Source organism: Protopterus annectens, chromosome 8.part0, assembly GCF_019279795.1.
Source record: "Protopterus annectens isolate FY-2018-M chromosome 8.part0, PAN1.0, whole genome shotgun sequence".
Lineage (NCBI taxonomy): Eukaryota > Metazoa > Chordata > Ceratodontiformes > Protopteridae > Protopterus > Protopterus annectens.
The window spans coordinates 549555115-549572288 of NC_056741.1; the positions used below are offsets into that span (position 1 = coordinate 549555115).

The 17174-nt window shown below is 44.3% G+C and overlaps 1 protein-coding gene across 1 annotated transcript in view; it reads right to left on the minus strand.

Moving 5' to 3' along the window:
• LOC122808922 (thrombospondin type-1 domain-containing protein 4-like) overlaps nt 1-17174 on the minus strand; it is a 2399573-nt gene that overhangs the window by 1693628 nt on the left and 688771 nt on the right. The window contains exon 4 of the mRNA XM_044080057.1: nt 968-1761. Coding sequence (XP_043935992.1) covers nt 968-1761 — 794 coding nt within the window. The remainder of the gene's footprint in view (nt 1-967; nt 1762-17174) is intronic.

The following is a 17174-nucleotide window of genomic DNA, read 5'->3' on the forward strand; positions in this document are numbered from 1 at the left end:
TACAAAAAGGGCAAGCGTTACTGTCGTGTTCCCGGCCTAAGCAGAAAACGCATTTGTCATGGGCATCCTTATGGGGAATTTGGCACCCGCATTGACACTTTCCCTTTTTACCTGACATCAGCTGAGAGCTACAACAACCAAGCCTAAGCAATGCGAAAGATTGGTAAAATATTAGAAATGCAAAAAACCCAACAAGTTACTTATCTATAGTCGATCCGACGTCTGGAGAGCGATCGTACGATGCAAAGTCATCTGTGGCTGAAAAGTTCTGAGGATGGTGCGTGAAGACTTCACACATAAGGTCCCTGGTTTATGGCCGTACGTGTGACGTCCCACGCAGCTGCAACAGCCAAGCTGAAGCTTTTGTTTAGGAGCTGATGTACAGGTCACCTGAAGGCAGGAAATCCCACACCAAGAATACTGCAACACAGGAAAAGAAGGACATCACTTACTCTTCATGAACTGGGAAGATTACCCAAAGTCAGATATTAATTACAGATTGCCTGCGCCAATTCGCAAGCTGCATATATTTAGCTCTGTTTTTTAGTGCCATCAGCCATTGTTACTTGTGCTGCTTACAAGCAACTCTCAAAGTTAAATGCAAGTTTTTTGCAAATCTCACCTTTGCTATACCAGTGTCAGTTCTTGAAGAAGGGCTCATAAAGTCCAAAAATCTGAGTGTATGTTTTTGTTTACACAGGGAAGTATCACACTGTTGTTTTTGTTTGCTTATCTTTTTGTGTTCAAGTCATCTACCCACATGACAAACAAAATTTGGAAACTTTTGTTTGAAAACTTCTTAACCAGACAGGAGGTGGGTTCAAAGACCATTTTTTAGCCAGAAACTAGGCATCAAGCATTTACTCATATGTTGATAATGCCATCAAGTCTTGTACTCTCTGGATTATAACCCTAACACAGGACAGTTTTCAGTACATATAATACATTACTACAGACAAGGACTTACCTCTTTAATGTATGGGGCTGTTGAGTAGAGTGTGCTTGTAGCTGGCTTTGCCTAACACTTCCATGCTGTAAATAGTTCCTATGCTCTGAAACATCCCCAAGATGTACAGACTGATACCTCTGTGAAAGTGGAGAAGTCTGGAACAAACTGCCCAAGCTAGATCTGTTGTCTTGGCTATGGGGAAAGACATCTTCAACACCTGAAGGTTTATAGAGAGAAAGCGATCCACGCGTGGATATGTCTTGCTGCTTGTGAAGTGCAGTGGTGTCTTGTCTGAACACATGTTCATCTCCATGGGATTGTATCTGTACTGCTGCCTGATCACGTCCATGCACTCGTGACAAATCTTGACTGCTCAAAGAATCTTGACGACTGTTCCTGTTAGGTCCCTCAGATCTGTAAAATGGGGATTGCCTGTTGCCTACATATCTGTTTAGAGAAGGAGGAGGGATAGCAGAAGGAATAGCTAGATTTCTGTCTGTATGCAGGGGGTAGGAAGGCCGCAGGGCTGCATAACCATGCCCAGTGTAAGGGCTCATCCTCTCCTGTCTGAAGGGATCATAAGGAGATACTGGAGTTTGTTGTGGGAGTGAACCAAGGCTTGGCCCCATGTACACATGTTCCTGAGGGTTGGCTGCTGAGGGTGACAGACATGTCCTACTTCGTTCCACTATGCCAGTGCCACAAGGGTGGGAACACCTGGACCATGGACTCCATGTACTCCAGTGTCCTGGGACTCTACGTCCTTGTGTATCTTCTTCATCTGGGGCTTGTCGCAACTTCCTCTGGGGTACCTGCAGAAAATTAAAAATAGCAGCGATTTTACAGAGGTTTGCAAATTGACAAATGATGAGCAATCTTTACCCAACAATGCACATCTTGACCTTTGGCTCCTTTCTTACCTTATTAGTCTTAATTTACTAGAGCTCTTAACTTTTCACACATATATTAGATTTACAGTTATTAGCACTCTCAAGGCTTCACTTCTTGAGTACCTTACTGTTTACAGGACTCAAAATTCATCCTTCACAATTTATTCTTACAGTGACTCATCTCAGTTTTCTCTCCTTCTTAAATAACCAGTATATTTACTTTCTTGGGTATGTATTTGTTTAATGCTAAATAGATGGTCTCAGAGGGTCTGGAGGACAGACGTGTGTGCATGCAAAAGCAGTTAAATGACAGTATGAGCTGGGATGTGATGGAGGAGGAGACTACACTTTCCTCTTCTTTAGTTCAGACTGTTCATTTCTGTAAACTGTAGTTAATTGTAAAACGTACAGCAAAAAATGTACTGTAGAACGGCATATGTAAGATATACTTACTTACACTGACAGGAGGCATGCATTTGTTGTATTATGGAATACAAACAAAAATCATGCATAAACAAACCTGTAACTTCATTCTCTTAAAGAACACAGTAACTTCATGAAATAAAATAAATGTTTCTGGCTCAGGAAATACCTGTTTGCCTGTAAATGCAGAGAACTACAGAAAGGCAGTCAAGATACTCAGTAGTAAGAGCTTCAAAATGGGTAGGCGCAGACAGTTAACTGTAAGATGCAAAATCCTGCGTTTAAGTCAAGCTGGTTTACTGTGTATGACATAAACCTAGTTATTCTCTCTGGATCCTGTTTGGAAAAAAAAGAATAAGCTAAAACATTTTGAGTTGAAACAAATGTAGTAAGTCAGTCTTGATTTGAACTGTGCTGTGGGACCGTCAGAGGAAGTTTGCTACTCCACAATCTGCTTGTACAGTCTTCTAGAAACTCAGCTAAGATCCAGTATTCTTTCTTTTTTCAAACATCTTTATTGAATTATCACTTGTTACATAGGTAAATTTACATTCATATAAAAGTAATCACACTACAACATAACATTTTATTTGACATATATTGCTATGTATCATATAACCTAAGCCACATTACATAAATTATTCAATTCCTGTCTTTTTTTAAACAAGAAACATCTTTATTAAGCCATCACGTAATATATAATAAATCATGCATTTATATAAATGAAAACTAACCACACCAACACAATCCTAGTTGCAAGCATTTTACATCACAAACCACAGTCACATACTCCCAGTTGCAAAAGTACAGTTTTGTACCTACCATAAATGTAGATGTTCGAGTGCTAATACAGCTGCAGTAATCACAGATGGGCCTAATTCCAAAGTCTAGGTCCGGCGTCGGTTGTTGTCGCTTTCTCTCCTGACGTCAGCGAGGCAGGGATATATAAGACACAGCCGACGCCATGTTCTTCGGTCTTTCTTGCCCCAGATGTCAGGTGCCCCCAGAAGGAAGGCAATACATAAATTATATTTATATACACGCAATGCAATATAATCCAAAAACAGTAGTTGCAAGCAAATATACCATAGAAGGATAACCCACAATCAGGTTGTATGAAAAGGGGTTAGGCCCTAGGCCTTTACCAAGAGAGGAAGGAGGGAGGGAAAACTGTACTGCAGCTGTATTAGCACTCGAACATCTACATTTATGGTAGGTACAAAACTGTACAATGTTCATTGTGCATACAGCTGCAGTAATCACAGATGGGTAGAATCCCAAAGCTACGCACAGGGTGGTAGGCACTAGGTGGAACTGGGATGAGCCAGAATGCCCTGCAACACAACAGTGGCAAAGCCTGCTCTAGTTCTGGAATATAAAGGCAGGTGGTAGTGTTTTGTGAAGGTATGCACAGAACTCCAAGTGGCTGCCTCCAAAATATCTTTGGTAGGAACTCCTCTGAGGAAGGCTGTAGAGGTAGCTGTGGCCCTGGTGGAGTGGGATCTGATACCTGTAGGGACAGATTTTCCATGATAGGAATAACAAAACCGTATGCAGTGGCCTATCCATTTTGAAATTGTCTGTTTGGTAACTGGCTTCCCTTGAGCCCCTACAACATAGGACACAAAAAGTTGTTCTGATTTCCTGAAGGGCCTTGTTCTGTCCAAATAATAACGTAGCTGCCTATGGATGTCTAAGGAGTGTAGCAGCCTTTCCCCTTTGTTTTGAGGATTGGGGTAAAAGGTAGGTAAGTGTATGGCTTGATTTAAAGCTACCCTGGATACCACTTTAGGCATAAATGATGGGTTGGTTCGAAGGGAAACCCTGTCCTGATGGAAGATGAGAAAGGGCTGCACAGCCATGAGGGCTTGTAGTTCCGAAACCCTACGAGCTGAGGTAATGGCCAGAAGGAAAGCTGTTTTCCAAGACAAATATTGCAAATCTGTTGAGGCAGCTGGTTCAAAGGGAGGCAATGTTAATTTTTCTAGAATGTAATTAAGATCCCAGGCTGGTATTGGTTGTTTCCTTGGTGGTCTTATATTCTTAGCCTCTCTGAGGAACTGTCTTAAGAGTGGGTGAGAGAATAAGGGTGGATCCGTGTTGAATTCTGCAGAAATGGCTGAGGCATGGATTTTTATGGAGGAAAATGAAAGTCCACTGTTCAGCAGCTCAGCTAGATACTGTAATACCGAGGCAAATTCAGTTTTCTAGGGTCCTGGCCTTTTTCTCATTCCAAGAGCAAAACCGTTTCCATTTTGGAGTAAGCCTTTCTAGTAGATGGCCTTCTGGCCTCCAAAATGACATCCTGCACCTCTTTGGGGAGTAGGGTCTGTTGTGGTGTTAAGGAATTTTCCATGCAGCGAGATTGAGTGTTTTCAGCTGACTGTGAAGAGTTTTGTAGCTGTGCTGAGTCAGCAGAAGAGGCATTAGAGGTAGGGACCAGGGAGGAGTATGTGTTAGGCTCCTCAGGAGTGGGTACCAGTGTTGCCTTGGCCAGTCTGGAGCAATCAGTATCATCTTCGGTCTGTCTGCTCTTGCTTTCAAGAGCACTTTGGGCAGAAGAGGCAGAGGTGGGAAAGCGTAAACTGTCCATGCTGTCCAACTGAATGAAAGGGCGTTCACTCTCCAGGCCCTTGGATGAAAGGTCCTTGAACAAAACTTTTCCAATTGATGATTCCTGTGGGAGGCAAAGAGATCTATGTCTGGCCTCCCCCATGCTTGGATTATCTTTGTAAACACTTGAGGATGCAACTTCCATTCGTGTGGATCTGTCATATTTCTGCTTAGATTGTCTGCCAGCGTGTTTTCCAAGCCTGGCAAGTACTGTGCTTGAAGTTCGATTTGCCATTCCAGAGCCAAGTTCCAAAGTGTCATGGCTAGTCTGCACAGGAGGTATGAATGTGTTCCTCCTTGTTTGTTTATGTACCACATTACTGTGGTGTTGTCTGTTCTTATCATTAATTGTCCTGGATGCAGGAAGTCCTTGAAAGCTGTAATTGCATTTATCACTGCTAGCATTTCTTTTTGATTGATGTAAAGGTGCTTTTCCTTTTGGGACCATTTGCCCTGAATGCACCTGTCTGTCATGTGCGCCCCCCCAGGCGTAATCTGAGGCGTCTGTTGTGATGACTTGATTTGCTTGAGGCTTGCAGAATGGAAGACCTGTGTTTGTTTGACATGCTTGGGCCCACCATAGAAATTCCTTTTGCAAACATGGAATTATTGGTATTATTGTTTCCAAACTGTGGCTGTGTTGTGACCATAGGTTTTTTAGGTACCATTGAAGTTTCCTCATATGCAACTTTGCACATGGGATTAAAAGAATGCAAGATGCCATGAAGCCCAGAGCCTGCAGGATTTTCCTTGCAGTAAGCCTGGTACATTTTGCTAGTATTTTGAAGTACTGCGTTAGTTGCCCCTGTTTTTCTGGCGTAAGATAGGCCATCTGGGTGTTTGTGTCCAAGTTGGCACCCAGGAAAGTTATTTTCTGAGATGGTGTTAGCCTGGATTTCTCTTTGTTGATTGTGTATCCCAGAGAATGCAGTAACCGTGTTACATAAGCCAGATGTTCCAGAAGTATGTGGTTGTTGTCCGCTTGGATCAGGCAGTCGTCCAAATAAGGGTAAATTTGTATCCCTTGAAGTCTGCAGTAGGCAATTACTGATGCCAGGCATTTCGTGAATACTCTGGGCGCAGTAGATAAGCCAAAGGGCAATGCAGAGAATTGATAGTGGATTGAACCTGCAAGAAATCTGAGGTATCTTCTGCAGCTTTGTCTGATTGGGACATGCAGGTATGCCTCCTTGAGGTCCAATGTTACCAGCCAAAACTCCTTGCCCAGCATGGGAAGAAGCTGCTGTAATGTGAGCATCTTGAATTTTGGTGCAGTAAGAATGTGTTTTGGATGGATAAGTCCTAAATGCGTCGCCAGTCCGTTCCTTTCCTTGGTACCAGAAATAGTCTGGAATAAAACCTTGACCTTGTTCGTGAGTAGGTACCTCTTGAATAGCTCTCATGTCTATGAGCTTGAAATTTGTAGTTGTGCCTCTGCCCTTTGATTGTGTCGCAGGTATGGCATGGCTGACATTTGTGGAAGAGTGTGGAAATGAAATCTGTAGCCTCTGTTTATAACGTCCAGGATCCATTTGTCTGTTGTGACAATATGCCAATTTCTTGTAAATAATGCCAGCTTTCCTCCCAAGGGTGCTGCCAGCTGAGACTTGCTTGGCATGGAAAGGAGGGAGTCATTGGGTTTGTTTCCTGTATTGTTGTGCACTGTCTTCGCCACCTCTTGGTGCTGGAGTTTGCCATTGCCTGCCTCTATATGATCCTTGTGATTGTCCCCTGCCCCTTGTGCGCCTGTATCTACCTCTTTGGGGCTTGTCCGTGGCTGGAAAGGACCAGTTTTTTGAAGGCCAATTTCTGCTAAAACATGGTGGTTGGACCTGTAGAAAAGCTTTGAAAGTTTGCATAGATTTGGCTTTTTCTTCCATTTTCCATAATATCTCCTCAGCATTAGTACCAAACAGCACATCCTTTTGTAAAGGAGCATCTAGAAGTTTAGCTTTCACATGATCAGGCAAGCTTTGTTCCCTAAGCCAGGCATGTCTACGAATGACTGATCCTGTAACAGCAGCTCTACTTGAGGCCTCTAGGGCATCACAGCCACATTGTTCATAGGTTCATAGGTTAGTACTAGGCTAACTGCCCTTGCGAGCCATTGTAAGCCTATCCAGTTATCCCTTGTTTGGCTCAAACCCTGCACCTTGTCTTTGTAAGGTCAACACCTTAACTACTAGGCCACCCTCTCAACCCCAAGGTGTGTTTACCCACTTGTTCTGCACTATGCATCATATCCTGCAACTCCTTCAAATCTGGTTGTTCAGGTTGAGACATTTTATTCCTTAATTGTGATAACAGAAACTGCTGATATTTAAGCATATGAAACTGACAATTTAAGGCCCTCATGGCTAGGGTGGCCGAGGTATATACCTTTTTACCCCACCTTTCTAAGGATCTTGACTCTCTTTCGGAAGGTAGTGGATTCTTAGCAGTAGAGGCCTTCATTCCCTTGGGGCCTTGAGAAATGGTTTCAGGGTCAGCATTATGGCTTTTGTAGAAATTGATGAGAGTTAGGAACTCTGTAGTACCTATCAGGCTTGACTGGGGCAGGAGGCAGGGAATCGGATTAAGGCAAGCCTCTGAATAAACATCATCAAGTATGTCCAAGACAGGAGGTATCGCCAGAGGTCTGTGTTGAGGTAACAAAAGAAATTCCCTAAGTCTTTTCTTGGAATCAGAAAAGTCTTGGCCTTCCCAATGGAAGTGTTCCCTCAAAGTGTGCAAGGTTTCCCCAAAGGAAAAATCCTCAGGAGGAGATACAGAAGGAATGGACTGCTCTGCATCCGAATCTTCAAAAGGGGAGTAAGAGTGTTCCTCTACATCAGAATGTTCTGAAAAAATGGAGCCCTGATCAGAAGAGGGAGAATCTTCCTCCACTCTGGGTCTCTTGTTTGGAGGGGGCTGGGAACCCCTGATAAGAGTAATTAAATCCTCAGCCATTTTAAGCATCTGCTTTTTAGGCAAGCTTTGTTCCCTAAGCCAGGCATGTGCAACAGGCCTTTTGGGATGCCTGGCTGATTTGGATTTAGTAAAGGCCTTAATGGAAAAGGAAGATGAGGGTCTAAAGACACCATGGGTGGAAGTGGACCTGTCCACATTAGGAGGCTCAACACTCACAGTGGCTTTGGTGGTTGTAGTCTGGGTAAGGGCCGAGGTACCTGCGACCTCGGTTACAGAAGACACCGCCAAAGAAGTGTCGTCGGTAGTCAGGGACTGCATAGGCGTCTCGCTGAGAACCGGACCACGTGTAGCCGGTTTTGGCGTGGTGTCGGTGGGGACCGTGGACCTCGCATGTCGGTCCTTGTCCTTGCGTTTTTTGGACAAAACGGTAGTCGGAGTCTCCGACGACATTTTATAATCAAAGGCTTTACCAAAAAAGTGTTGGGCGAACTCCGCCCGACGCTTAAAAGTGCGTTTATTGAAAGTAGCATAAAAGCGACAGCCCGAAACGTCATGGTCTGGGCCTAAACAAGGTATGCAGAGGGAATGGAAATCCTTATGCGGTATTTGCTTCCCACAAGAAATACAATTGTTAACTTTTTCTGACATCGGTCTGAGGCAAGAAAAGTTTCCCCAACGGGGTACTTAGCTTTAATGAAGACTTCGGTTTCCAATTTTTCGTAAATTCAGGAGCTGGACGACCGGCACTTGCGAACTGCTTCTGCTTCGGGCACCGCGCGGCAAAAAAGACTGAAGAACATGGCGTCGGCTGTGTATTATATACCCCTGCCTCGCTGACGTCAGGACAGAAAGCGACAACAACTGACGCCGGACCTAGACTTTGGAATTCGGCCGACCGAGGACTCGAATTTCTCTTTGATCATCTTTTATACACTGATTAACAGATAAAAGGGTATTTATTGCTAACATGACAAAAATGCTGTTATGTACCTCTGAGTTGCCAGACTGATCTCCACATTGCCATTTCCTCTGGCTACTGATCAAGAGTGGCATGGTAACTGAAGGGTCCCTAGCCCCATAACAGACTATGGGTATAAGGCATACCTTGCCAGGATGAAAGCTGCTTAGAGGTGGAGAACTCTACCACCCTTACCTGGGAGAGGTAGGTGTGCGTGTGTGTGTGTGTGTGTGTGTGTGTGTGTGTGTGTGTGTGTGTGTGTCTATGTAATAATTTGTTTGAAAACCAGTTGCCATGAGGACGGGCGCACTAGACAGTGCTGCAATTCACAGACACAGTGGTGAGAAAGGGACCTAAGGGTGTTAGGTCAAAGATAAAGCTCAGCAAATGGTTTGGGTGTACATGCTAATGTGCTCCAGGAAGGGAAGACAAAAACAACTTGTGTCAGCGCCACAGACTAAACCTAAATGCCAAGAAATTCATAACAGTATCCTTTGAGAATTCATCCACCTCTGGTAACTATCATACTAGCAACACACCCTTAAGAGCTGACCCAGTAGTCAAGGACTTGGGGACACACATAGACAGTAATCTAGCCTTTGACCATCATTTGTCTGCAGTAACGAGGAACTCATTCTATATTGTGCAATTTATAAATAAAGGTATGATATCTAGGTTCAAGGAAGTCATTGATCTACTGTATTTAGTATTAATCAGACCTATCATTGGGTACAATGCCCTATTTGGTATGTACCAAACCAGGCATGTCCAACAACTGGAACGTTACTTGCTTACCAGGCATGTCCAATAACTGGAAAGTTACTTGCATGTCCAATAACTGGAAAGTTACTTGCTTATTATTTTTAGAAGTACTATATTATTTTTATATATGTTTGATGTAAAATGCTTCCACCTAACACCGTCAACATATATTACAGCAAGTTTGAAACAGTAGGAGGAGGAACTATTTTATATTAAAAATATATTAAAAAATAATATTAGTACTTAACAAAATAAATAAGCAAGTAAAATACAACAATTTTACAAATAGCCCATTCCCTAAGAACAATAATGCCCTCCAGGGTGTGTGTTAATGTGTAATTAATGCCCTTCCAGGGGTGTAGAGGCCCTCCGCCTGTGGCATCAGACCTCATAACACCCCTGGGCTGGCGTTAATCACATGAACACACACCCTGTCAGACATTATTGCTTGTTTGTGTTAAATAAAGACTACTTTTAAGGCAACTCCTGAAGCATACAGAAAGAAATTCAGAAATCACAGAAGAAAGGCAGACAATAGTGTTAGGTGGGTGGATATATGGCAATCGTATTCCAAATGCTTGCATACCTCTTTATGAGAGGCTCTGCCTAAGGATATGAAATATGAAGAATTAGTTTATCAGACTGGGAGTGTAACAATGCTTAGGAAATTGGGAGGAAATGGGACTTCTAACTAGTAGGCTGCAAATGCATAGGAAGTGGGGGTAAAGTACAGTTGTGTACCTACCATAAATGTAGATGTTCGAGTGTATTCACTGTTGCAGTCATTACTGTTGGGTTATCCTGCTGGCAGGTTACCCGGAGTCGACCTGAATTCCAAAGTCTAGGTCCGGCGTCAGTTGCTGTCGCCTCTTCCCTGACGTCAGTGCGCCAGGGGTATAAAAGATGCAGCCGACGCCATTTTCTTCAGTTTTTCTTGCTCCAGATGTCAGGTGCCCCCAAAAGGGTAGGCTAAATAGTTTATGCCAATAAACATGCAAGCACTAAAGTAAACATTTCCTTCATCTACAAGCAAATACACCACATAGGTTGTATAGAATAGAGAAGTGCAGATAAGACCCAGCAAATGAAAGGGGAATGGTGACAGGGTAACCTGGACTGCAACAGTGAATACACTCGAACATCTACATTTATGGTAGGTACACAACTGTACTATGTTCATCATGTTTCACTGTTGCAGTCATTACTGTTGGGTTGAATCCCAAAGCTGAGGATGGGTGGCTGGGCTAAATAGGATTAGGAGACGCTATGAGGCCCTGCAGAAAGTACAGTTGTGTACCTACCATAAATGTAGATGTTCGAGTGTATTCAATGTTGCAGTCATTACAGTTGGGTTATCCTGCTGGCAGGCTATCCGCAGTCGGCCCAAATTCCAAAGTCCTGGTCCGGCATCAGTTACTGTCGCCTCTTCCCTGACGTCAGTGTGCCAGGGGTATAAAAGATGCAGCCGACGCCATTTTCTTCAGTTTTTCTTGCCCCAGATGTCAGGTGCCCCCAAAGGGTAGGCTAAAAAATATTGCTTATAAAAGCATGCACTAAAATAAACAATACCTTCATCTACAAGCAAATACACCACATAGCTTGTATAGGATAGAGAAGTACAGATAAGTCCCAGCAAAGAAAGGGGGATGGTGGGTGAGTAACCTGGACTGCAACAGTGAATACACTCGAACATCTACATTTATGGTAGGTACACAACTGTACTATGTTCATCGTGATTCACTGTTGCAGTCATTACACTTGGGTTGAATCCCAAAGCTGAGGTTGGGCGGCTGTGTCTAAAAAGAATTAGGAGTGGCTATAAGGCCCTGCAGAACTGCAGTGGCAAAGCCTGCTCTGGATTTAGAGTAAAGAGGTAAGTGGTAGTGCTTAGTAAAAGTGTGCACTGAAGTCCAAGTGGCAGCCTCCAAAATATCCTTGGTTGGTACTCCTCTGAGGAAGGCTGCTGAGGTGGCTGCTGCCCTGGTAGAATGTGGTCTAATGCCCTTAGGCACTGACTTGCCATGTTGTGAATAGCAGAAACGAATGCAGTGTCCTATCCATTTTGAAATAGCCTTTCCTTGTGATCCTGCAGCATATGCCACTAAAAGTTGCTCAGTCTTTCTGAAAGCTTTAGTTTTGTCCAAGTAGAAGCGTAACTGTCTGTGTATGTCAAAAGAATGCAGAAGTCTCTCCCCTTTATTCTGTGGGTTTGGGAAAAAAGTAGGCAAATGAATGGTTTGGTTAAGAGCCACACTGGACACCATCTTAGGCATGAATGTTGGGTTTGTCCTTAGAGAAACCCTGTCCGGATGAAAGATAATACAAGGTTCCACAGCCATTAATGCCTGTAACTCTGAGACTCTTCTTGCTGAAGTTATTGCTAGGAGCAGAGCTGTTTTCCATTATATGAATTTTATCTCAGCTGTATTGGCTGGCTCGAAAGGAGGCTGTGTGAGTTTTTCCAAGACAAAATTGAGGTCCCATGCAGGTATTGGTGCTCTCCTTGGAGGTCTTATATTTTTGGCCTCCCTGAGGAACTGCCTAAGCAATGGATGTGAAAAAATACACGGGTCTGCATTGTAATGAGCAGAAATGGCAAAGGCATGGATCTTAATTGATGAGAAGGATAGGTCTTTGTCCAGCATCTCAGTTAGATATTGTAAAATCTGAGGTATATTTGGGACAAGCGTGTCAATTCCTTGTGCCTGGTTCCAAGCACAGAATCTCTTCCATTTTTCTGCATAAGATTTTCTGGTGCTGGGCCTCCTGGCCTCCAAAATAACATCCATAACCGCTTTAGAGAGAGGTGTATTCTGAATGGTTACACTATCTGCCATGCAGCTAGATTTAGGGTTCTGAGTTGGCTGTGCAAGATCTGATTGTTTTGTTGGGTCAGTAAATGAGGTATTTAAGGCAATGTCCAGGCTGGGCCTTGGGACAAGCTCCTTAGGATTGGGTACCAGTGTTGGCGTGGCCAATCTGGGGCAATTAGTATAATTTGTGGCGTCTCTTGTTTGACCTTTAGGAGTACCTTGGGGAGGAGAGGCAGTGGAGGAAAGGCATATACTGTAAGGTTGTTCCAGCTGAATGACAAGGCATCCACTTTCCATGCTTATTTGTGATAAGTCCTTGTGCAGAATATCTGAAGTTGGCAGTTGTGAGGGGAGGCAAAAAGATCTATGTCTGGGCATCCCCATTTCCTTGTTATCATGCTGAAGATTTGTGGCTCTAGTTTCCACTCGTGAGGATCCATGAGGTTTCTGCTTAGTTCGTCTGCCAGAGCATTTGTTTTTCCTGGCAGGAATTGTGCTTGCAGGTGTACTTGGTAGGTCAATGCTGTGTTCCACAAAATCATGGCTTGTCTGCAGAGGGGGTAGGAATATGTGCCCCCCTGCTTGTTTATGTACCACATAACTGCGGTGTTGTCTGTCTTTATCAGTAGCTGTCCTGGATGAAGTAGGTCCTTGAAGGCTGTCAGGGCATTTTGTGCAGCTAGCATCTCCTTTTGATTGATGTGAAGATGCCTTTGGCTTGGGGGCCATGTGCCCTGAATACATTTTCCTGCCATGTGGGCCCCCCAGGCATAATCTGACGCATCTGTTGTTAATGTTTGCCTGGCTGTGGGTAAAGTGAATGGCTGTCCCTTGTTGTGGTGACAGGCCTGTGCCCATCATCGAAACTCCTGTTGTAGGCAGGGAATGAGTGAAATAAATTATTCCAGGCTGTGGCAATGTTGAGTCCAAACACTTTTTAGATACCATTGTAGTTTCCTCATATGCAGTCTTGCATATGGAATTAGCAGAATGCAGGAGGCCATGTAGCCCAGGGCCTGCAGAATTTTTCTTGCAGATAACTGGGTCTTTGCTGCCATGCTTTTAAAGTAAGAAGTCAGTTGCCTTTGTTTGTCTGGCGTGAGATAAGCCATCTGGGCAGTTGTATTTAAGCTTGCTCCCAGGAATCTCTCTTGAGAGGGTACTAGTTTTGATTTCTTTTCGTTTACTGTGTACCCTAGGCAAATTAGTAATTTTTTTTACAAACGCCAGATGCTTTAGTAGGATGTCTTTGGTCTCTGCTTGAATAAGGCAGTCGTCCAAGTAGGGATATATTTGAATTCCTCTGTCTGCAAAATGCAATTACTGGTGCCAGGCATTTTGTGAAGACTCTGGGCGCAGTAGATAAGCCAAAGGGCAGTGCAGAGAATTGGTAATTCAGTGAGCCAGCTATGAATCTGAGGTATCTTCTGCAAGATTGTCTCATTGGGACATGCAGGTATGCTTCTTTTAGGTCCAAAGTTACGAGCCAAGCCTTCTTGCTCAGCATGGGCAGTAGCTGCTGCAGAGTCAACATCTTGAATTTTGGAACGTCCAGAAATGTGTTTAGAATAGACAGGTCCAGTATTGGTCTCCAGGCTTTGTCCTTTCTGGGCACCAAGAAAAGTCTCGGGTAAAAACCTTGTCCCTGCTCTTGTTGTGGTACGTGTTGAATGGCCCTCTTATCCATGAGGGATGAAACTTGCTTTTGTGCCTCTGCCCATTTATTGTGGGGCAGGTCTGGCATACCTTTGGACCTTGCCAGGGTGTGAAAGTGGAACCTGTAGCCCTGAGAAACTATGTTCAAGACCCATTTGTCCTGGGTGATCATGTGCCAGTTTGGTGAAAAAAGTGCTAGTTTCCCCCCCCTAAGGGGGCTGCCAAAAGATAAGTGCTTGGTTCTGGCAGAGGAAAGTCATTGGGACTGTTTCCTGTATGGTTGTGATTTGACTTCTTTTGGAGGTAGAAGCACCCCATTGTTTAGGCCTGTATGAGCCTTGGGGCTGTGATCTGCCTCTGGGGCGTCTGTATCTGCCTCTTTGTGGCCTGTCTGACACAGGAAAGGACCAATTCTTTGTAGGCCAGTTCCTGCTAAATCTTGGTGGCTGTACCTGTAGGAAATCCTTAACTGTCTGCATGGATTTTGCGTTATCCTCCATTTTCTTCAACACCTCTTCTGCCTTAACACCAAACAAAGTATCATGTTGTAATGGGGCGTCCAATAATTTTACTTTAACACGATCAGGCAGATTCTGTTCCTTTAACCAAGCATGTCTTCTAATGACAGAACCCGTAACAGCGGCCCTGCAAGAGGCCTCCAGTGAATCAAAACCACATTGCAAAGTATGTTTCCCACTTGTTCAGCTGCATGCAATAAATCCTGCATTTCCTTATTATCAGAACATTCAGAATTTGCCAACATTTTCTGTTTAAGCAGTGACATTAAATATTGCTGATATTTAAGCATATGAAACTGACAATTTAAAGCCCTTACAGCCAAGGTAGCAGAAGTGTAAACTTTTTTCCCCCATCTGTCCAGTGCCCTAGAATCCCTATCAGAGGGGACAGGGTTTTTTGCAGTGGAAGCCTTGACCCCTTTGGGTCCCTGAGAAATAGTTTCTGGGTCAGCAGCAGGGTTTTTATATAGAAATTTATGAGAGTCTGGCACCCTGCAGTATCTGTCTGGCTTAGCAGGTGCAGGGGGTAAAGAGTCTGGAGACAGGCCGTACTCTGAAAATACATCATCTACAATGTCTAGAACAGGTGGAATAGCAAGAGGTCTGTGCTGAGGTAGTAAAAGGAAGTCTCTGAGCCTTTTCTTAGATTCTGAATAATCTTGGCTCTCCCAGTGAAAATGCTCCCTCATGGTATGCAGGGTTTCCCCAAAAGAATAATCCTCAGGAGGAGAGGCTGAAGGAATAGTATCCCTGTTCAGAAGAGGTATCAGAGGAAATTGAAACCTGATCAGAAGAGTCATATTCTGTCTCTTGCCTAGGCCTCTTATCAGGAGGGGGATGGGAACCCCTGATCAAGGTAATTAGGTCTTCGGCCATTTTAAGCATCTGTTTCTTAGGCATGGAAGTCTGTCCAGGGGAATGCTGTACTTGTTTCTTTGTCTTTAGAGCTGTTTTAGTCTGTCTTTGAAGCTGAGGTTGGCTTGACATATAACTGTGTAGGTCTGAAAACACCCTCAGAAGCCGATGCCTGCTCAGCGGCTCCAGACTCATCTGAGGGAATAGTTTCCGAGAGTCCAATACCTTGAGTATCCAGAGGCCTAGTCGGCTCCACGTGGGAGTCAGAAGTGGCCTGTGGCTCTGAGGTAGCGGGCGTCAGGGGCTGAGAAAGCACCTCACTGAAAACCGGCGACTGGCCTAGCGGAGGCCTCATCGGTTTTGGACCTCGGATGCCTGTCCTTTTCCTTGCGCTTTTTATAAACTCCGGTCGTCGGCTGTTCCGACGGCATTATATATTGAAACCTTCGGCCAAAGTAATGAAAGGCAAAATCATACAGACGCTTAATAGTGTGTTGGTTAAATCTAGCACAAAACCGACAGCTAGCAACGTCGTGATCAGGGCCTAGGCAAGGAATACAGTAAGAATGAAAATCCTTAGGAGGTATTTGCTTCCCACAAGAAATACAATTGTTAACTGTTTCTGACATTGGTCTGCAGCAAGAAAAAAGTTTCCCCAATGGGGTACTTAGCTTTAATGAAGACTTCGGATCTGAAATTCGTTTTTGAAAATCTCAGGAGTCGGCCGACCGGCACTTGAAAACTGTTTTTGCTTTGGGCACCGCGCGGCAAGAAAGACTGAAGAAAATGGCGTCAGCTGCATCTTTTATACCCCTGACGCACTGATGTCAGGGAAGAGGTGACAGCAACCGACGCCGGACCTAGACTTTGGAATTCAGGCCGACTGCGGGTAGCCTGCCAGCAGGATAACCCAACAGTAATGACTGGAATGACTGCAACAGTGAAACATGATGAACATCCATCACTGCACTTGGGTATAAAGGAGACAATGGTGAAGTAGCCTAAGCCATCACATCAGGTTCCACAGGTAAAGGGGGAAGCCCCAAATTCTAGTACATGCCCAAGTCCCTGGGTTACAAGTGCAACCAAAGGGGTCATGTACAGGTGCATTGTCCACTGAGGCAAAAAGGCTTTGGAAGCAGCAAGAGGGACGAGCACTGTGACAGTGGTGGGTGGCCTGGAGAGAACCAGTGCACCAAACTACAACAGTTTGCATATTATCCTACCATTCTGAAGAGGAATGCGATGGCATAGCATCAGACACAGCCACTGCTAAGCCTGCATTAGTTAAAAAGGAGCAATACATGCCTAAGGCAGTTCACTCCAGTTATGGTCTTGTAAGGAACACCTTTTCAGGTACTATATGTCAGAGTCTATCTGGACTGGGAAGAAGGGGCAAGAGAGCTGGCAGGTGTTTGTGTCTGAGAATATCCCAGTAGAAATCCAAACAGGGAGTGATTCTGACAATATACTACCTTGTGTGAATTTGGTTACATACAATCAGACATGGATGTAAACAGTTACGGACATCAGTTGTGGGGAGGGTAGTCAAGGCCCACACTGTTAACTGAATGGTGATGTGGCTACTTCAGAAAGGAAGCTGGTCAGTAGCGCTTAGTTGGAAAATGAACCACAGCTGGTAAAAGGTACTAGGCTTCGCTTTGAAAGGGTTACTTGAGAGAGGGAGGTAGACAGCCGTAGACAGCCTGAAGTTGAGCCATCACCGTTTTAAGACACCAGATTTCCTTTGGAAGAGGACCTGCAAGGGGGTCACAAGAAAGGAGTTGAGTCTGGCTCAACTCTCGGATCCCACCTTACAGGACATGA